General features: G+C 45.7%; 1 protein-coding gene across 1 annotated transcript in view; it reads left to right on the plus strand.

Annotated features, from left to right (window-relative positions):
• The window catches only part of LOC124718676 (C3 and PZP-like alpha-2-macroglobulin domain-containing protein 8), an 852,528-nt gene that overhangs the window by 679,770 nt on the left and 149,470 nt on the right, over positions 1-23,288 (plus strand). The window contains exons 11-13 of the mRNA XM_047244301.1: positions 2,038-2,207; positions 13,760-13,857; positions 13,939-14,084. Coding sequence (XP_047100257.1) covers positions 2,038-2,207; positions 13,760-13,857; positions 13,939-14,084 — 414 coding nt within the window. The remainder of the gene's footprint in view (positions 1-2,037; positions 2,208-13,759; positions 13,858-13,938; positions 14,085-23,288) is intronic.

Genomic DNA, 23,288 nt, shown 5'->3' on the forward strand with positions numbered 1-23,288 from the left:
AGTCAAATGCACCGCATGGTCATACCCCGAGGTGATTTAAACCCGAAAACTGCTCACCAGAGCGTTGTTTCACCATGTATCAGCATTGTCCTTAATTTATGAGCATGAGTGTGGTTAGCCACAATCATCTGCACAAAGCAAAAATCTAACCGTCTTCTCCTGTGTCTCACACTCGGGATTGCTTCACAGTGTGAAACTGTACTTGTTATTGACATGTCTGCGTAAGCGGAAGAAACTATCAAAGTCTGAAAACAATTTATTGGACTGTTCAATTAAGCAAAAAGAAATTCTTCAAGTATAACACCAACATAAAACAGTGATCCGTCTTCGAATCACGACTACATACAAGAATGATATAGAAAAGATATTACAATGGTAAAACAGAGAAGACACATGAGTTAGAACAAAACGGCGGGGAAAAAACAGTAGACACATGAATATAAAAAACATGAAGCCGTTCACACTCGATGACAATCCACACTACAAACTGTTGACACGACGCACAAACACTGAAGATGTCGATGGCACTGGTGAACGATGGAGCGTGACGGTGAACACTGAACACTAAACACGACGACACACACGAGACACTAATGGCGATGATCTCCGGCGCGCGAATGTCCAAGTAGCGTGTGCGAGTCCGAGGACTTGCCATGAGGGGTAGAAGGGTGAGGGGGGGTAGGGGAGAACAAAGATGCCAATGGCTGAGGAGATGGGGGGAAGAGGAGAGGGACAGGGGAGGGGAAGCCCGGGGAGGAGTGGGGAGAAATGGAGGAGGGAGGGAAGGGGGAGAGAAGGGAGGGAGGGTGCCCAAAGGAGGAATCACAGGAAGAGAGAGGATCAAAGTTGGTAGGAGGGGTAGATGGAGGGGAGGAGGGCATCATCAGGTAGGGGGAGCTGGCGGAAGCCACCTTGGGAAAGCGTAAGGAGGGTGGAGAGATGGAGACTGGGCGGGATGTGGGAATACAGGCGCAGCAGCGAGTGGGGGTGGGAGAGGATGGGGGAGACAAGCGGATGAGGAGGATCGAGTTTATGGGAGGTGTACAGGATCCGTATCCGTTCGAGGAAATGGAGGAGGTGGGGGAACGGAATGAGGTCGTACAGGATCCGCGTGGGGGAGGGGAGACGGATGCGATAGGCGAGGCGGAGAGCATGGCGTTCAAGGATGTGAAGGGATTTCGAAGATCCAGGCAGGATGGGCGTAACAGAGGATAGGGCGGATGAGGGATTTATAGATGTGGAGTATGGTGGAGGGGTCCAGACCCCACGTAAGGCCGGAAAGGAGCTTGAGGAGACGGAGTTGGGAGCATGCCTCGGCTTGAACTGTCCGGAGATGGGAGGTCCAGGAGAGGCGACGGTTGAGGGTGACGCCAAGGTACTTAATAGTGGGGGTGAGGGCGATAGGACGGCCATAGATGGTTAGATAGGAATCGAGGAGGCGGAAGGAAGGGGTGGTTTTGCCTACAATGATCGCCTGGGTTTTGGTGGGCCGATGTGCGGCCGAGCGCCGGCCTTAATAGCGCTTTGCCGGATGAGTACCTCGGAACTATTATCCATCACGTGGTTTGACGTATTCAAATAGTTCCGGGCTCTGCAGCGACCTGTTCCTTATGTTTATGTGGGACGGTAGTGGCCCCTGGTGGCCGCTGGTGTCTTTCCTGTGGTGTTGTTATTGTTGTTGTTGTTGTGGTCGTTCATCAATGTTGCCTGTCGGGTGTAGTGCTTCGGTGTGCCTGCGAGGCGGGCAACCCGCTGCTGCATGCTGTCAGTTTGGTTGCTGATTAGGCACCATGATGTCTGGTGGAGCAGGCCACAGGAGTTATCACTTTCTGCGAGAGGACAGCGTCACTTATGGTGATGAACTCCTTCTGACAGAGCTTTTGAATGAGACGTTATCGGTTAAACATCTGATGCACCTGTGGTTGAGACTGAAGACGAGAGGACGGCCGTTTCTCTCTCCCGTGTTGCAGGAACGGCACCGGATCGTGGTCCGGAGGCGTGCTGGACTTCCAGCAGGCGGGCCTGGATGTGTTCCAGCGGCGCTGCGTGCGCGCCACCCCCAGAGGACCCCGCGTGGCGGCGCTGCGCCAGCAGAGGGCGCCCACCCCGGGGCAGGCGGCGGCTTCGGACGGGTCTGGAGGCTACGGCCTGGGCGCGCTCCAGCTGGGCGTCGACCACGTCTGGTTCTGGCGCTGCTTCAACTTCAGGTACTCCGAGCACTCCCACAGTCCGTAAACACAGATGTAAACTGAAGGGCGGTCACCGCTATCAGTTCCATTGGGACATTAAGTGGAATCAGTGGCGACGAGTGAAAGTGTGTACTGGACCGGGATTCGAACCCAGGACCTCCTGCTTACTAAGCAGGTGCAACGCTGATATTTCTATATGTAAACTGATGGGCTGTCACTGCCATCAGTTCCATCGGGACACTAAGTGGAATCAGCGGCGACGAGTGAAAATGTGTACCGGACCGGGTTTCGAACCCGGTAACTCCTACTTACCAGGCAGGTGCAACGCTGATATTTCTATATGCAAACTGAAGGGCTGTCACCGCTATCAGTTGCATCGGGGCATTAAGTAGAATGAGCTGCTACGAGGGAAAGTGTGTACCGGACCGGGATTCGAACCCGGGACCTCCTGCTTACTAAGCAGGTGCATAAGTCACTGCGCCATCCGGAACGCAGCGTTATCGCAACTGCACGGACTATCTCGGCACGTCTCACTCGTCACAGCTGATTCCGCTTAATGTACCGCCGACAGCTGACAGTAGCCGTCCCCATTCAATTCACATACAGTTTTTCACAGCTGCGGGATCTGTATGGCGTCTCTTCTTTCAAAGGAAAAGACACCGTCCCTTCCAATATCAGATATTTCTTTTCGTGACTGAGCCGGCCTGAGTGGCCGAGCGGCTCTAGGCGCTACAGTCAGGAACCGCGCGACCGCTACGGTTGCAGGTTCAAATCCTGCCTCGGGCATGGATGTGTGTGATGTCCTTAGATTAGGTTAGGTTTAAGTAGTTCTAAGTCTAGGGGACTGATGACCTCAGATGTTAAGTCCCATAGTGCTCAGAGCCATTTGAACCAATTTTATTCGTGACTGAGGATGGTGTACTCAACAACATTACACCAGTACTTACGTCATTTGCAGACTAGCAATTATACGAGGTTCGTTGAATAAGAAATGCTCCATATTTTTTCTCAGAACGTATTTATTGTTAAGATTCAGTACTTGGTGACAATATACATCAACATGTCTTGTACATGTCCTATTTTTCTACGTAGTCTCCAACACGGTCTATGGCCATACGCTAATGTATTCACTGCTGGTAAAAGCTCTTGTCCTGCAGGCGTAGCCACGTTTCCACTGCAAGACTGATACTCTCGTCATCTTCAAAGTGTGTTCCCCGTAGAGAACCTTTAACCGGCCCAAAGAGGTGGAAGTCAAGGGTGCCAGGTCTGGACTGTAGGGTGGATGAGGCAATGATGTCTCACCCAATTTGGCGATGTGTTCCCGAGTTCTCAGACTTGTGTGTGGGCGTGCCTCATCTTGTGGGAGCAAGATTTCTGCTGTTTTCTTGTCCGATCGAACACGTCGGAAACGCTTCTTGATTTTACACTACTGGCCATTGAAATTGCTACACCAAGAAGAAATGCAGATGATAAACGGGTATTCATTGGACAAATATAGTGTACTACAACTGACATGCGATTACATTTTCACGCAATAGGGCGCATAGATCCTGAGAAATCAGTACCCAGAGCAACCACCTCTGGCGGTAATAACGGCCTTGATACGCCTGGGCATTGAGGCAAACAGAGCTTGGATGGCGTGAACAGGTACAGCTGCCCATGCTGCTTCAACACGATACCACAGCTCATCAAGAGTAGTGACTGGCATATTGTGACGAGCCAGTTGCTCGGCCACCATTGACCAGACGTTTTCAATTGGTGAGAGATCTGGAGAATGTGCTGGCCAGGGCAGCAGTCGAACATTTTCTGTATCCAGAAAGGCCCGTACAGGACCTCCAACATGCGGTCGTGCATTATCCTGTTGAAATGTAGGGATTCAGAGGGATCGAATGAAGGGTAGAGCCACGGGTCACAACACAACTGAAATGTAACGTCCACTGTTCAAAGTGCTCGCACCCCATAACATCACGCCGGGTGATACGTCAGTATGGCAATAACGAATAAACGCTTCCCATGTGTGTTCACCGTGATGTCGCCAAACACGGATTCGACCATTCAGAACCTCCATTCATCCGAAAAAATGACATTTTTGCCATTCGTGCATCCTGGTTCATCGTCGAGATCACCATCGCAGGCGCTCCTGTCTGTGATGCAGCGTCAAGGGTAGCCGCAACCACGGTCTCCGAGCTGATAGTCCATGCTGCTGCAAAGGTCGTCGCACTGTTCGTGCAGATGGTTGTTGTCTTGCAAACGTCACCATCTGTTGACTTAGGGATCGAGACGTGGCTGCACGATCCGTTACAGACATGCGAATAAGATGCCTGTCATCTCGACTGCTAGTGATACGAGGCCGTTGGGATCCGCCACGGCGTTCCGTATTACAATCCTGAACCCACCGATTCCATATTCTGCTAGCAGTAATTGGATCTCGACCAATGCGAGTAGCAATCTCGCGATACGTTAAATCGCAATCGCGGTAGGCTACAATCCGACCTTTATCAAAGTCCCAAACGTGATGGTACCCATTTCTCCTCCGTACACGAGGCATCACAATAACGTTTCGCCGGCCGAGGTGGTCGAGCGGTTCTAGGCGCTACAGTCTGGAACCGCGCGACCGCTGCCGTCGCAGGCTCGAATCCTGCCGCCGGGATGGATGTGGGTGATGTCCTTAGGTTAGTTACGTCCAAGTAGTTCTAAGTTCTAGTGGACTGATGACCTCCGAAGTTAAGTCCCATAGTGCTTAGAGCCATTTTGAACAACGTTTCACCAGGCAACGCCGGTCAACTGTACGAGAAATCGGTTGGAAACTTTTCTCGTGTCAGCACGTTGTAGGTGTCGCCACCGGCGCCAACCTTGTGTGAATGCTCTGAAAAGCTAACCATTTGCATATCACAGCATAGTCTTCTTGTCGGTTAAATTTCGCGTCTGTAGCACATCATCCTCGTGGTGTAGCAATTTTAATGTCCAGTAGGGTATATTTACACCAAATTCTGAGTCTTAACTATAAGAAATGTGGGGCATTATTGAACGACCCTCGTATAATTACTAGTCTACAAATCACGTAAGTACTGTTGTAATGTTTTTCAGTAAACCATCAGCAGTCAGGAATAGAAATATCTGCTATTGGAGTGCACGGTGTCTTTTCCTTTGAAAGAAGAGACGCCATACAGATCCCACAGCTGTGAAACCCTACGTAGATTGAATGGGGTTGGCTGCTGACAGCTGTTAGCGGGGCATTGAGCGGAACCAGCGGCGACGAGTGAGACGTACCGAGATAGTCCGTGTATTTGCGATAACGCTGTGTCCCAGATGGCTCAGTGGTTAATGCACCTGCTTACAAGGGAACCTCCCTATCGGCCCCCCGTCAGATTTAGTTATAGGTTGGCACAGTGGATAGGCCTTGAAAAACTGAACACAGATCAAACGAGAAAACAGGAAGAAGTTGTGTGGAACTATGAAAAAGTGAGCAAACTATACAAACTGAGTAGTCCATGCGCATGATTGGCAACATCAAGGATAATGAGAGCTCAGGAGCGCCGTGGTCCCGTGGTTAGCGTGAGCAGCTACGGAATTTTAGGAGATTTCCGTTACCTCGGCAGCAAACGAACTGATGATAGGTGAAGCAGAGAAGATATAAAATGGAGACAGGCAACAATAAGAAAAGAATTTATGAAAATAGGAATTTGTTAACACTGAATGCCATGTACAGACACCAAGTCGCATGTGGGTGGCCTGTCCCAAGGATGGGAGAAAGTTGGTTGCGAACTCCTGAATGAAGAGCAGTTTGAAATGAAAATAGAGGATTAAAAGAAAGTCATGGTATAATTGAAACTTACAGCGTACATAGAGGGTCATCCAGGCTGGAATGTTGAGACATTCACCAGATTCAGTGTTTGAAAAATACGGAAAAGGAAGGAGATATAAAAATGGTTCACGTTTGAATCAGCTGGTGGCTGGTTGGCGAGAGTTGAGACAGAGGGAGATGGCATAAGGTCGAGTGCTCTGTCAGGAAGTTGGAATGAAGCCAAGAGTACCTACTCTGTCAGGAAGCTGGACCACAAAAGAGAAAAGCCAGTGACTGTTTCTCTCCAGAACTCTCCAGCGTCCACACATGTGACCCACATCCCACTCTCGCTATTGGCTAAATCTATGGCACGAATTCAGCAGCAACTTTTTACTGTATCGACTTACGGAAAAGAAATTTATGGCACAAGCCTACTGAAAGAAAGGATCAGCTAATTGGACACTTTCTGAGGCATCAAGGAACGTGAATTTGGAGATGGACGGTACGTGCAGCATGTTTCGTTAGTCTGCTCGCAAACTGTGGTGAAGATTTACTATCCTGAGACTTATATTCTCTTGTCTTTCACTTGATGAATAGCACGAGGGCCGTTTCAAAAGTCCGTGCAAAAATAAAAACTACTTACGTGTTTGGGGTAAACGTTTTTTATTTTTCGACATAGACGCCTTTTAGACTTGTACACTTCGTCCAGCACTGTTCTAATTTGTTGATCCCTTCCGAATAATAGGAATTGTCCAAGTCTGCAAAATAGCTATTATTTTTTGCAATCACCTCCTCGTTTCAATGAAATCTTTGTCCCGCCAGCCATTTCTTCAAATTGGGGAACAAATAGTAGCCCGAGGGAGCCAAGTCTGGAGAATAGGGGCGATGTGAAACGAATTGGAATCCTGTTTCCATTAATTTTGCGACCACAACTGCTGTGGTTTGTGCTGGTGCACTGTCGTGATGGAAAATGGTCCAATCGTCGGCGTTTTTCTTGCATCTCAGCTTTCAAACGGTCCAGCAAGGATGAATAATATTCACCGGTAATAGTTTTATCCTTTTCCAGATAGTCGATGAGGATTACCCATTGCGAATCCCAAAAGACAGTCGCGATAACCTTTCCGGCCGAAGGAATGGTCTTCGCCTTTTTTGGTGCAGATTCTCCCTTGGTAACCCATTGCTTACATTGTTGTTTGGTCTTAGGATTATAGTAATGTATCCATGTTTCATTCGCTGTAAGGAAACGACGCTTAAAGTCCTGAGGATTCTTCCTAAACAGCTGCAAAAAATCCTTGCAACACTTCACACAATTCCGTTTTTGGTCAAGCGTCAGCAATGGTGGAACGCGTCTTGTGGATAACTTTCTCATGTCCAAATGTTTATGCAAAATATTATGTACCCGTTCATTCGAGATGCCCACAGCACTAGCAATTTCACGCACCTTAACTCTTTTGTCATCCATCACCATATAATGGATTTTATCAATGATTTCTGGAGTCGTAACCTCCACAGGGCGTCCAGAACGTTCAGCATCACATGTGCCCATATGGCCACTACGAAAATTTAGAAACCACTTGTAAACTGTTCTAGTCGAAGGTGCAGAGTCACTGTAATGTTTATCAAGCTTCTAGTTAGTCTCCTGAGGCGTTTTGCTTTCATAAAGTAATGTATAATCACCATACGAAATTCTTGAAATTCTTTTTCGCCCATTTTTTGACAATCACTCGACTGCCTTGATTCACACGAATGCTAAACACAAAGAAATAGACCAATACGGCTGAAACTTGGTGTGCGTTCTTTCCAAAAACGCTACTAACTAAACATCACCTCGATAAGCGCCAGTGGTGCCATCTGTCGGACTTTGCACGGACTTTTCAAACGCCCTTCGTATTTAAAAGTGCCTGGAGACCATAATCTGACATTTCACCTTGGTTGCTCGGTGCCTGGCCAGGGTGTCACATAAGTAGCAGTTGACTAAAACATTAATCTCTGCAGCGTTTACTTTTCATGTTGGGCTTTGACCAGCAACATAAAAGAAAAGATTGCCATTGATATGATTTACTGCACTTAAACAGTGAAAGCAACGTGCAGTCTGAAAAACTGCTTGATTCTTTTTGTGTTTTGTTAATAAAGGCGGTGGATGCCACGTCTACAACTGAGCACTGCCAAGATGTAATAAAATATTACCTGGAAATGCATATTCTCCTTTTCTATGTGATGCCTGGGAGAGCATTGCAGAAAATAAATTAAAAAAAGGGATTAGTGTTATGTGATTCCTCTACTGTAAACTCCACAGATTTTATAAAATGGGGTAGAAAATGTTCAAATGTGTGTGAAATCTTATGGGATTTAACTGCTAAAGTCATCAGTATCTAAGATTACACACTATTTAACTTAAGTTATCCTAAGGACAAACACACACACACCCATGCCCGAGGGAGGACTCGAACCTCCATCGGGACCAGACGCACAAAATGGGGTAGGTCTGATAAGAAAACAATACCTTTGACAGACTGCTTTTGTATTTCCTTTTATAAAACACAATGAATAAGTATCAGTACACACATACATTACGCGAGAGAGAGGGACAGGCAAAAACATTTCCACATTATGACATTCCTTTTGCATTAACAACCAGCCAACAATCTACCCCCTTTTTTGTAACTGTTATTTTTCTTTCACTTCCCATATTGAAATCCACAAAAATATTCTTCTTTGTGTTGCAGTATAATTTTTAAAGTCCCATTGTGTATTTCAATGATTTACACTGACATTACAAGCTGCTGTTTATTACCCACTCATTTAGACTCAGTGCAACCCGGCCTCCACTAGCACTTCCCATGCTTGGCAACACAAGGTCACACAGAGTGCCCATCATTGGATTGCTGAGCCATCTCGAATCACAGTGTTTATGAGAGAAAAGAGAAAACCCACATATCAGAGCATAATTTTGTACAGGGTGAATCACAGTTTGTTAGTGTGAGCAAAATAAAACAAGACACGGTGACTGCAGTTTGGGATCTATGCCATAGGTTTTCCATGAATATGTCGACACAAAATCATAACAAGTGTTTCTTATTAATATGTTATTTAACTCTCAACCTCGCCGGCCACGGTGGTCTCGCGGTTAAGGCGCTCAGTCCGGAACCGCGCGACTGCTACAGTCGCAGGTTCGAATCCTGCCTTGGGCATGGATGTGTGTGATGTCCTTAGGTTAGTTAGGTTCAAGTGGTTCTGAGTTCTAGGGGACTGATGACCACAGATGTTAAGTCCCATAGTGCTCAGAGCCATTTGAACCATTTTTTTGAACTCTCAACCTCTTTGATACTATGGTTATATGAAATGTTAAAATGGTTTCAGAATACATAAATCATATGTTTATAACTTGTAGCACGAGATTGTGGGCTCATGAGGTCAAACAAGTGTACCAAGAGGTGTTTAACTGTTTGCATAGATCCATCATCAGTGAGGTAACCACAATCAGCAGCGGCATATTTCATAAAACAGACAACCACGTGTAGCAGATTACAGATGTACATAAAATGAGCTTTGGTGAGTTCAAGATAATACAGTGCAGTCATATTCGTAATGTGACATCTACATAATCTCTTTCCACAGCTTTTTAATTTCCTTTTGACGCTGATGTAGCTCTTGCATTCACTCATCACTGGACTTCTAAGGCTTTTTGGATTCGTTTGGCGTAAGCTTTCCTCTGACTTGAATTTTCTATAACTATGAGGCTATTAGCGAGTTATCTGAGACAGTATCTTCCATATACCTTGTATCTTTCAATTAAATACAAATTTTCACTTATACTTTAAAACTTTCATTCTCAACATATACCATGCATACATACACTATGTGATCAAAAGTATCCGGACACCTGGCTGAAAATGTCTTACAAGATCGTGGCGACCTGCATCAGTAATGCTGAAATTCAATATGGTGTTGGCCGACCCTTAGAACTGATGACACGCTCCACTCTCGCAAGCATACGTTCAGTCAGCCGGTGTGGCCGTGCAGTTCTAGGTGCTTCAGTCTGGAACCGCGTGACCGCAGGTTCGAATCCTACCTCGGGCATGGATGTGCGTGATGTCCTTAGGTTAGTTGGGTTTAAGTACTAAGATCTAGGGGACTGATGACCACAGATGTTAAGTCCCTTAGTGCTCAGAGCCATTTGAACCATACGTTCAGTTATGTGCTGGAAGGTTTCTTGGGGAATGGCAGCCCATTCTTCATGGAGTGCTGCACTGAGGAAAGGTATCGATGTTGGTGGATGAGGCCTGGCATGAAGTCGGCATTCCAAAACATTCCAAAGGTGTTTGATAGGATTCATGTCAGGAACCATTACAGAGATGTTATTGTTGTGTAACCACTCCTCCAGAGGCCGTGCATTAGGAAGAGGTGCTCGATCGTGTTGAAAGATGCAATCGTCATCCCCAACCTGCTCTTCAAAATTGGGAGGCAAGAAGGTGCTTAAAACTTCACTGTAGGCCTGTGCCGTGATAGTGCCATGCAAAACAACAAGAGGTGCAAGCCCCCTCCATGACAAACATGAGCATACGATATCACCACCGCCTCTGAATTTTACTGTTGGCACTACAAACAATGGCAGATGACGTCCAATGGGCATTCGCCCAACCCACACCATGCCATCGGATCGCCGCATTCGCCACCGCAATTTAACACTCCACACAACGGTTTTCCACTGTTTAATCGTCTAATGTTTACACTCATACCAAGCGAGTTGTCGTTTGGTATTTACCAGCATGATGTGTGGCTTATGAGCAGCCACTCGACTGTGAAATCCAAGTTTTGGGATCCACTTGCAATGGATCGTGATGGAGTTTGGAATTCCTGAGTGATGGTGTGGATAGATGTCTGCATATTACACATTACGACCTTCTTCAACTGTCAGTAGTCTGTCAGTCAACAGATGAGGTCAACTTGTATGCTTTTGTGCTGTATGTGTCCCATCACGTTTGCACTTCACTATCACATCGGAAACAGTGGACCTAGGGATGTTAAGGAGTGTGGAAATCTCATGTACAAACATATGACACAAATGACGCCAGATCACCTGACCACATTCGAAGTCCGTGAGTTCTGCATGGCACCCCATTCTGCTCTCTCACAAGGTCTAATGACTACTGAGGTCGCTGATACGGAGTACCTGGTAGTAGGTGGCAGCACAATGTACCTAATATGAAAAACGTATGTTTTTGGGGCTTTCCAGATACTTTTGATCAGGTAGTGTACAGCTGACTCCCCTTGATTGGAATGAATCCACAACCTTCAGTGAGTGTGCTCATTTACATCCCACCTCCACCAGGAATCTGAGAATCTGAAATTAGTATGGAGGACATGAAGAGGGACTGTGGGTAGGTGGGACCAGTTGGGACAGTGGTTCAGCCAAGATGTGTGCTGAGACAGTCTACATAACTATGACAAACGTGTCTGAGTGGCAAAGTGGTTGACACAACTGCTTAGTAAGCAGTCGTTATGAATCAGCATTGTGCGAAATTATGAATTGCTGTAACATGAAAATGAGTATGGCTATGGTGTTCATTCAGGTGAAGAGGTCCCACAACACTACTGTGACCCAAAGTGAGACAATAAAAGTATTATTACGTAAATTGAAGGTGTTGGGGGGGGGGGGGGGAATAAAGGAAAGGAAAGGAACTAATGAGATCAGCTGCATCGGGAATTCACAGGAAATTCCCTACACTGGTACGATGACATCACAAGCAAAACAAATGCTTCACAACAAACATGTACAGTCGTGGACAAAACGAGTGAGACTCCTCGTCTTTTCGTTATGTTAATCTGCACAGATTTAAAGTCTGCTACACAGCATAACAGGCAAGGCGACGAAGTACTACCAACATACTATGTGCAGGCATTAAATTGAAAAACTATCCGAACTTTGTCAGTCTGTTTTCAATCATGGTTCAAATGGGTCTGAGCACTATGGGACTTAACATCTTAGATCGTCAGTCCCCTAGAACTTAGAACTACTTAAACCTAACTAACCTAAGGACATCACACACATCCATGCCCAAGGCCACCATGGCCTGCTCAATCATGGCATGGTTATGACTATAGTAAGCTGATTAGTGTGTTAAACACGACACCTAAATATAAGGTATAAATCGAACAAGAAACGCTAAGTAGTATGAACCGTACTAATAAAAATGAATTTCAGCTTATCCAGATAACATAACTGTTTTAGTAAGACAAAGTACCCCAGATCGTTACGAAGTAGCAAAATATTATGCGCATTCGACCACAAAACTGCCTGTGTCAACGTCCAGACCAGTCATACTGCATTACCGTTGCTGACCTACCATGAAAGTGTGCAAATTTAGCAATGTGTGAAGATTCATAACGAAATTCAGGTAAAAATCATTCAGTGCCACATGTAAGTCAATTCAGTTATTGACAGAAGTGGAAAAAGTAGGCAGTAACGAGTATGAAATTCTACAAGCTTTTCATATTTACATTTACAGGGGTCAGGTACAAAATAAAGGTAGAAATAAAACGTACTTGGGGCCACAGAATTTCTTAAAATTGTTTTACTAATAGTCTATCTGCCTCCATCGAAATTAGAACCGAAAACAAACACCTTTCACTACACTAGCAGACAACCCAGGCAAACAGCCCTCTATTATTACCCAAGACATGAATAAGCCGGCAATTTCGCAATGAAAATGGCAAAATGATCTGCAGTTTCTGTTGCATAGAGCTTTCTACCTTTATGTCACCGCTTATGTGACAATCATTCGGGATGTTTATCGAAATAACTAAATAATGTTATTATAAGTAAATTTAGTAGGATAATTCTGCCCCACCTCAGGAAATAAACGGCTACATAGCTGCCAAATGTATTCTAAAATGTTTCAAATTCTCCATTAGACTCACCACAGCCATAAAACGTTCATTAGTTGAAGCGATTCTTGAGCTACCTACAAATGGGAATGCTCGCACTTATAAAACGTGGTGACATTAATACTGGGATCTGAATTACCACGTGTATAGGCAAATGGATTTTATTTGAATTCCTGTTAACGTTATTTGGTTCGAAAGCATAGCTACGAGTAATATGCTGATGTATGGACTGCAACTAGGACATTTCGAATAAAGAGTAGGGGGAATTATTTATGCGGCCCTCATCTTCAGTAACTGTCGTTGCTATTTTCGTTGTTAGGATTTTGTCACCTAAATCGGTAAAAATGGAAACCTAGTAGTCTCACTTTCTTTACCTCTATCTGTCTGTGCATAGTATGTTGGTAACACTTCGTCACCTTGCCTGTTATGCTGTGTAGCAGACTTTAAAGCTGTGCAATTCAGCATAACGAAAAGGCTCGTTTTGTCCATGACTGTACAGACAGGATGTATCTGTTGTGGTGTCTACCATTGTTTAAGCTTTAATCATTGTTTAGTTCTTAGAAATTCGAATGTGGAAGTTTGAGCGATGAGGGAATAACTGTTTCACATCAAAAATAAGTAAATGAAAACAAATAAGAGTGGACCATACTTGTCCTTCACAGCAGCCAGTGGAAACTGTAGAGGGAGAGCAAATGGTTGAATACATTAGTCTGATTCAAATGGGTGTAGGTTAGAGTACTTACGCAGCGATACACAGTGTAACACAGGAGAGCTGACTGAAACCAGTACACTTCCATTACTTTACTTACAAGTAGCTAGAACCCTCATTGTGCTACTACTTGAGTCGAGCACTGGTATCTATGACTGATACATCACGGTGTGACGCCGGACTCTGCAGCGGTTCGCAGCAGCAGCACCGGACGTGGGCGGCGGCACCCCCGGAGCCGGGCCAGTGGACGGTGCGCGCGCTGTCGCTGCCGCTACCGCCGCCGCCCCGTGCCGCCCACCCCACAGGCGCCTCCTCCCCTGGCGCCGCCCCCGGCGCCTCGCCGCCCCCGGGCGCCGCGCCAGGCTCAGGGCGCGGGCTGCGGCTGTCGGCGCCGCTGCAGCTGACCGTCTTCCGGCCGCTGGGCGTCGCCTTCTCGCTGCCGCCCACGCTGCGGGTGGGCGAGACGGCGCAGGTGGACGTCCGCATCGCCAACAGCGCCGCCTCCTGCATGGACGTGAGTAGCTCCATGAACTAGCTCTGCCTCTTCCCCCGATTACTGAAGCTACGAGGCGATTCAATAAGTACCCACAGTAGGAATGGAGACGACTTTTTTCTTTTTCTAAAGCAAATTATTTGCTTCACAAAGGACAACACTTTCCGCCTGGTCTGTTATTGAATGTTGATGGATGAGGAACAGACTTGTCTCGTTGGCAAGGGGATCCGAAACCAACTACACAACACGCACCCAAAATGTATCCCTCCACAACAAATAACACAGTAATGTGTATACTGTCAATTACACTACTGGCCATTAAAATTGCTACACCACGAAGATGACGTGCTACAGACGCGAAATATAACCCAGAGGAAGAAGCTGCTGTGATATGCAGATGATTAGCTTTTCAGAGCATTCACACAAGGTTGGCGCCGGTGGCGACACCTACAACGTGCTGACATGAGGAACGTTTCCGACCGATTTCTCATACACAAACAGCAGCTTGGTGAAACGTCGTTGTGATGCCTCGTGTACGGAGGAGAAATGCGTACCATAACGTTTCCGACTTTGATAAAGGTCGAATTGTAGCCTATCGCGATTGCAGTTTATCGTATCGCGACATTGTTACTCGCGTTGGTCGAGATCCAATGACTGTTAGCAGAATATGGAATCGATGCGTTCAGGAGGGTAATACGGAACGCCCAACGGCCTCGTATCACTAGCAGTCGAGATGACAGGCATCTTATCCACACGGCTGTAACAGATCGTGCAGCCACATTTCGATCCCTGAGTCAACAGATGGGGACGTTTGCAAGACAACAACCATCTACACGAACAGTTCGACGACGTTTGCAGCAGCATGGACTATCAGCTCGGAGACCGTGGCTGCGGTTACCCTTGACGCTGCATCACAGACAGGAGCGCCTGCGATGGTGTACTCAACGACGAACCTGGGTGCACGAATGGCAAAACGTCATTTTTTCGGATGAATCCAGGTTCTGTTTACAACATCATGATGGTCACATCCGTGTTTGGTGACATCACGGTGAACACACATTGGAAGCGTGTATTCATCATCGCCGTACTGGCGTATCACCCGGCGTGAAGGTATGGGGTGCCATTGGTTACATATCTCGGTCACCTGTTGTTCTCATTGATGGCGCTTTGAGCAGTGGACGTTACATTTCCGATGTGTTACGATCCCTGGCTCTACCCTTCATTCGATCCCTGCGAAACCCTACATTTCATCAGGATAATGCACGACCGCATGTTGGAGGTCCTGTACGGGCCTTTCTGAATACAGAAAATGTTCGACTGCTGCCCTGGCCAAAACATTCTCCAGATCTCTCACCAATTGAAAACGTCTGGTCAATGATGGCCGAGGAACTGGCTCGTCACAATACGCCAGTCATTGCTCTTGATGAACTGTGGTATCGTGTTGAAGCTGTGTGGCAGCTGTACCTGTACACGCCATCCAAGCTCAATCACCCAGTCGTATCAAGGCCATTATTACGGCCAGAGCTGGTTGTGCTGGGTACTGATTGGTACGGATATATGCACCCAAACTGCGTGAAAATGTAATCACATGTCTGTTCTAGTATAATATATTTGTCCAATGAATATCCGTTTATCATCTACACTTGTTCTTGGCGTAGCAATTTTAATTGCCAGAAGTGTAAGTATTTACCATTGGAGGGTGTTGTATCTTTACCATCTTTATTACCTATATGGAAATGTTCTACTGGGAAAACAAAAGGGAAAGTAACACAAACAAATTATTTATCAACGCACTGGAAATAACATTTCACAACCTTGGGATAAGATAATGGACTGGAGGAGTGAAGCAAGACAGAGAAAAGAACAATATACTTTACAACAAGCAATATAAGTTTTAAAACAATTTTTAAAGCTCAAGATGGTTGTTTTAGTGATATATTTTTATTCTATTATAGACTTGCCATATTATAGTGATTTTTCGTTTATAAAATTACCATTTCTTAATGTAGCTAGATGTTTAAGAAAGGTATAAACATCATAAATTCTAGGTGCGAAACGAGAGCTTTGCTGATGACTTAGCAGCGATCAGAATAATCAAAATAGGCCATAGAAAAACTATGCAACGTAGCAGCAAAGGAAAGTCACCAAATATTTTGTATGAAAACCCACTGCATGGAATATCAATGTCAAATGAGCCGCATAGTCCTATTTGACGCTTAAAATGGGCGATTTTGCAATTATCCTCCTTCAAATATCTTGGAAACCTATTAGTTCATTAGGACTGGATAGTAGAGCAAATCTAAGAAAGAAAGAAAAAAAAACATGACACTTCAAAACGCGTTTGGAATGACATAGAACAAGTACAACAAGAAAGTAATACTGTGCAATGCTAAACAGCCACATAAAAAGATAGTTCTTTCACCTAAAGTATCATATACATCAAAGACGATTACGATTGGAGGGCACTTTAAAGCAGCCAAAGTTGAAAAACAGGAGTCCGCAAGTCTTGCGGAAATGTGTGTGTTGCCCCCCACACAAGAAAACAGAATTTGAGTGAAGAATAGAACCTCTGACTTCTAAACGTATGAGAGTAATCCCAAAAAGAAAGGTCTCCTATTTTTTATAAGTACAGAACTCTGTTTGTGTGGCAGTTGGTCACACTGTTATGAAGAGTGCTTCACGCGCTGTGTGTAAACATGCGCACGCCGCGCTGAGGCACTCAGTCTTGGCTTGGCAGCCGTTGAGAATGGAGCTCCCGTTGGATGTTACCGCCAAGTGCGCAGTTACTCGGTTTTTGAAAGCAAAGGGCACTGCGCCGAGTGAAATTCATCGCCAATTGACGGAAGTGCATGGTAAGTCGTGCATGGACGCCAAAAATGTTCGTAAGTGGTGTAGAGAGTTTGCGGTTGGTCGGACCGGAATTCACGACGAACAAAGGAGCGGGAGACCGTCAGTTTCTGAGGAGACAGTGTTGGAGGTTGAGCAAAGCATGCGTGTAGATCGGCGGATCACCCTGTATGATCTCTGCACGTTGGTTCCTGAGGTTTCCCCAAGCACCGCTCACAGAATTTAATGGAAACATTGAACTACCGGAAGGTGTGCGCAAGATGGGTACCACGCATACTGACTGAGGACCATATGCGGCAATGAGTTGATGCTTCCCGCGCATTTCTTCACCGCCTTGTAGCCCAACAGGACGAATTTCAACTGGTTCAAATGGCTCTGAGCACTATGGGACTTAACATTTGAGGTCATGAGTCCCCTATAACTTAGAACTACTTAAACCTAACTAACCTAAGGACATCACATATATTCATGCCCGAGGCAGGATTCGAACCTGCGACCGTAGCGGTCGCGCGGCTCCAGACTGAAGCGGCTAGAACCGCTCGGCCACACCGGCCGGCCAGGACAACTTTCTGGACTCAATTGTCACGGGTGGCGAAACCTGGGCATACACCAGAGACCAAGCAACAATCACGTCAGTGGCGGCATCCATCTTCGCCAAAGCCGCAGAAATTCGAAAAACACAGTCTGCCGGTAAAGTCATGAAAACCGTTTTTTGGGATCGGAAAGGGGCATTGTTGGTCGACTTTATGTCCACTGGGACCGCAATTAACGCTGACAGGTAGCGTGAGATTCTGAAAAAACTCAAACGGGCAATTCAGAACCGGAGAAGAGGAATGTTGAGCAAGGGCGTACAGATTCTCCATGACAACGCTCGCCCACACATCGCTCAGCAAACCGTTGCTCTCCTGCAACAGTTTCAGTGGGACATAATCACCCACCCACCCTACAGTCCTGACTAGGCGCCCAGTGACTATCATCTGTGCCCTAGGTTAAAAGAACATTTGGCCAGAGAGGGATTCAGCTCCGACGACGAGGTGCAAGAAGAGGTTCATAACTTTCTGAACAGCATGGCGGCGAGTTGGTATGACATGGGTATACAAAAACTGCCACAGCGTCTACAAAAGTGCATCGACAGAAATTGTGATTATGTCGAAAAACAGCTAAATGTTCAAGCTGTAAACTGATGTAAACCATTATAGAAACAAACGGGTCTATGTACTTATAAAAAATAGGAGACCTTACTTTTGGGATTACCATCGTAAATAGAAGAGTTCACTAATCCTGTACCCAATAGAAACTCTGTAATCAAAATTATAGAATGGACAACTATTCTGCTCACGTAGTCCCAAGGCTACTATTCGTTCAGTTTCTCTTCACTACTGCACTAGTGAAGGTTTTAGAACAATATTAGTTGCATGAATCATTGTGTTTAAGTTATGAAATTGCCCTTTGGAAATTATTAACATGGAGTTGGCTCAATTTCCATTGTGGTCTTCACAGCGATGACTCTCCATTTGAGAAGAATTTATTACTGGCGATCCCTCCCTATATACTTGGGAACTGGAAAATAAATACAGCAAGCCAGATGATCGAATGTGGTGCTGCAGCAAAGAGCGATAACGCACTTCATGCAGTTTCGACACTAGAGCTCATGACGAACAAGCTGCTGCGTTGTCGCGTTGAAACAGTATTTTCTTCTTCTCCAAGTGCAGTCATTTTTTTCTTCAATTTCTTGTCAAAGCTGTTCCATTTTCTAAGAAGTCTATGAGTATCAACTTTTCGACACGTTGGAACAGATTCACGAGAAGCAATCGATTGTTTTGATTGTTGCGTGTTTCCCGGGCTATTAAGCGGAAGGAGCGGAGTGGTTGAGACGCTGGTGACACATTCTGGAGGTCCTTGGTTCAAATCTCCTGTGACCATCCGGATGCAGGTTTTCTGTGAATACTGCGATGGTTCCTCTGGAAGGGTGTGACCGATATCCTTCCTTAGGCCGAGCTGGTCCTCCATCTCTAATGACCTAGTTCGCGGAGCATGATGGAACCCTAACTCCTTACTTTAGATACCAGTACAGTTTTTCTAGAGTCTAGTGATGAAGAGATCATAGACGATAACAGGTATACGCTAAAAGTCTCGTCTATATGACTCCAAACTCAGCTTCGCAGTTTGTTGTCCACCGAGAGAAATCGTGGTACCTACAGACCCAAAATTTATTTCGCCACTAACTTATCATGTAAAATCCTAATTGTCATTCCCGACGGCACGACAGACCTAATGCCCTGCTACTCGTGCACTTTCATTGAATAGTGAGTTAACATCAAATTTTGCGACTTTTTCAACACGTTTTTCAGTAATGTCTCCTGCAAGGCAGCTAGGACGATATTCACCCAAAACAGATGTTCGATCACTTTTTTTGTTCCTTGAACAAGTATTTAACTGTAGTTACTGATGGTGATTTCCGCTTTCATCTCGTCACACAGCTACCAATCCAAAAGCAAGAACTGAACCACTGTAAGATCCGGAAATTTTTACTCCTTGAGTTGCATTACCTGGTAGCAAACAATTAGCTACTCGTTCAGTTCGGTCTCTAGAGACTATTATTAGCTGAACTGCGGTCTTGTGAATGCTGAGCTATAGGAAGTTATGCCCAGGTTTATACAGACCAGATATAAACTATTTTATCAAAAGTATGTGGAGACCCAAATGTAATGTGGAAGTGACCACTAATTGTCACAAGAGCTGGACCTACCAGTGAAAAACGAGGTGGTTATCATTGTGTTGTCAGCAGAGAAGCGGTGACAAGAGAATGGGTTGTTCAGGAGAGCTCAGTGAGTTCGAACATGTACTGGTGACTTGAAATCACCTTGAACCGTGAATTTACTTTCAAAACTTTTTCTTAAGGATTTACCTTATTCACTAGCGATTCATCAAGAACTTTAACACATTTAATCACACTCTGTGAGCGTGGAAGTAGTTGCCATGGAGTAACTGATGAAACCAAAATGAAATTGCTTTTAACAAATTGGAATTTTATTCCTAAAATGTTTTTTTTTTTATTTTAAGCAAAAAGCACTCTGTAAATATCAAGTTACAATTTATTCAGAGGCAGAAAGAAACAAATTTTTGAGTGTAGAGCTTTAGGGCTGAGAACCTCGCCGCTCCCTTTTGACACGGCCGTAGTCAAGACTGCTCACAACAGCCTCTGAAAGACTACACTGGTGCAAATCTGCAACACACCAGATTGCCTTAAAGTAAAAGTTTTAACAATTCACACAAGCACACAAACTGTGCACCCCGTAGGAGGGATGGAAATGGTACAAAACACTAAAATTAAAGGATTAACTTGCCACCGAAGGTGCAACATGATTTTAACTTCTAAGAAAAGTCTTACGGTGGAAGGGTGGCAACCTTATATATTAAAATGATCATTTAAATAAAAGCCCATGAAATGCAATCTTATATAAAATTATACAAGGTTGGCCAAACATGCTCTACAGTACACATATACCGCCTCTCAAGATGATGGGCAAGATAAAAACATATTTCAGGAATTAGGCCGTTACGCTCCAGGCAATAAATTCGTTAACACACCAAATCCGACAAACATGACAGAGGCAGCTATTAACGTATGGTAGATTGATAGCGAGATTACCGAACAACCCGAACTGGGGGTTGCTCTAACCCACAAGGGAAAAAAAAAACGGACCACCCAATTCATAAATAACCACCTTCCTGCAGGTGGGCAAATGATAAGAATAGCGGGACGACCCCAAAACAAAGCAGCTGGTGACCTCACCAAGAAAACAAGTAGAATTTAACAAGTAAATTAAACAACATATCACCAATCACTTAACTTCTAATAAGCTGCGATTTCTGGCGAAGACCTGGCGCAGCACCCCCAGAACGCTCTCCCGAACCGCCGCTGCCAGCCGCTTCAACGGACGCAGGAAGGCGCGCCGATCTCCCGCCTCACGGCGTCGCAGCTCGCCCCGGCCAGACCGATGTCGTGGGTTGACTCCTGTTGCTCTCGTGTCGGCCGCTAAGCCACTACCCCTCGCTGTACGGCGCGGCCCACTAGAATCACGTGGCGACCTCACATGCGCCGACGCTCAAGGCGGACAAGTCATCTTACATCTCAGTGCGCGACCGACCAACCGATCGATCCAACCGCCAATGAGCAGACTGGCGGTCCAACGCGCAGACTCAGATGCAGGAACTAAGCCCCCGACCGGGCGACCACTCGTTGAGTTCCCTTAGTGGCGGAGTGGAAAGACTCTCATTTATCTGGCTTTAAAGATCGATCCGAACGACAGACATACAAGGACTCCGAACGAGAGACAGACACTAACTGCCTAACAAATGCGGACGAGAGACAGACTACCAAGCTGGGAACAAGAGACTGACCCAGACTGACCGACTGGCGAGCTCATAGCGTCCCTCAAATGCACGTGAACGGGCAAACTTTCCCACCAGAGGGAGACACCAAAGCTGCGATTGCCACAATGGCGCCACCGCCAGAAACGGAGGGCGACTGCTTCACACTACGCGCTGCGGCGCGTTCTTCAAAACAGCAATTTTAACCACGGCTCACACCTGAACGACAAATCCAGCAGTTCCTGTCAGATCACCGAAGATAAGTTCTGTGAGGCTTGGCTAGCACTTGGATGAATCATCGTTCGGGTCTGCCGAGTGCTGTTGGCAAGTGGGCCGCACTCACCCCTTGTGAGGCCAATGGAGGTGTTACTTGACTGAGGTAGCGGCACCGATCACAAAAACTGGTGACGGCCAGGAGAGTAGTGTGCTTGGACTACATGCCTACCCGTATCTCCATCTGGTGACGCGTAAGCGCTGAGGATGACACGGCGGCCGGTCAGCACCGTTGGGTCTTCAAGGCCTGTTCGGACAGTGCATGTATGTATTTATGAATGACAAATGCATTAGGACATTTCAACCCTTTCGAAGCCGGCCAAGACGACTGTTTGTGATGTGATTGTGAAGTGGAACCACGAAGTAACAACCACAGCCGAACCAAGACCAGCAGACCTCATGTACTTGGTTGTAACAAATCGCATGAAATCAGCAGAAGGTTTCACTTGTGAATTCCAAAGTGCTACTAGCAGTCCTTCTTGCACTATGACTGCTGCGTAAGGAGTTAAAAAATGGAGCAGAATGGTCAAGCGGTTCCTCATAAGCCTCATATTTCTGTAATTAGTACTGACACTTTCGGTGGTGTAAAGAGCGAAGCTACTGGACAGCAAATGACTGGAAATGAGGTTTCTGGAATGATGAATCACGCTGTACCCTGTGGCAATTCGATGGAAAGCTTTAGGTTTATTGAACACCTGGAGAACGTTACACGCCATCATGAGCTGTGCCAACAGTGAATCACACAGTGAGTGATGCTCCCATATAAGGGTTGTTTTCACTGTTAGGACATAGACCAGACATTGTGCTTAAATGCAGAAGGACTTGAACAGATTTTACAGCATTGTGTACTTTTGAGGAACAGTTCAGAGACGGTGACTTGTATCAGTGTGACAATGCACCGTGTCATAAATCGTACCCCTGAGGTAACTGCCTGTTGATAATAACATTTATGGAAAGGACTGTCTCGAGCAGAGGCCCGCCCTCAACTCAGCAGAAAACCTTTGGGAGGAGCTGGAACATAAAATTGATTCCAGACCCCACTGTCCAACATCACTACCTTCTCATGTTTTGGGCCTTGGGGATGAATGGGTTGCCAATCCTCCACAGACATATCATTAAGAGCATCCCCCACTGGATTCAGGCCATCATAAAAATTAAGAATGGGCACATGTCTTACTAACCTCCATAGGACTGAAATTCTTCCAGTCCATATGTGGCATAAAAGCAAACCAGTGCTTAACAGTATTGGTTAAAGACAGTCTTGGTTGCAATTTCAGTTTTTTATTTTTCAACGATGCGTTTAAGCTTATTTAGGCATCTTCAGGTTATCTAAATAGAAAACAGAGACCAAATACATCTATTTAAGAATCGCCATCGCGTTGTGCAGACTTGGATAACCTGTAAGCATGTATAAACAGATCAACTATTGAAAATATAAACATATCACCTATTGAAAGAGCAAATACCTTAATATAGTATTTCTTAAGCATCCTTTAGTCAGTGTAGCCAAAGGACATCGTCGAATATATCAGGCCAGCATCGCCTTCGTTAAACTGAGTAAAAACTAGAAATATAAAATAGTGAAATCATTACCTTTTCTAGACGGACGCGAGATTCACCAAGATCTGCATAACGCGTTCCCGTTCACGGGAGCGAGTAACAGAGTAAGATGGGGGCTCAGGTAGTAAGCATAATGCGCCACAGCGTCGTGTGCCAGTACTGAAGACTAAT

This window comes from Schistocerca piceifrons, chromosome 10, assembly GCF_021461385.2.
Source record: "Schistocerca piceifrons isolate TAMUIC-IGC-003096 chromosome 10, iqSchPice1.1, whole genome shotgun sequence".
Classification (NCBI taxonomy): domain Eukaryota; kingdom Metazoa; phylum Arthropoda; class Insecta; order Orthoptera; family Acrididae; genus Schistocerca; species Schistocerca piceifrons.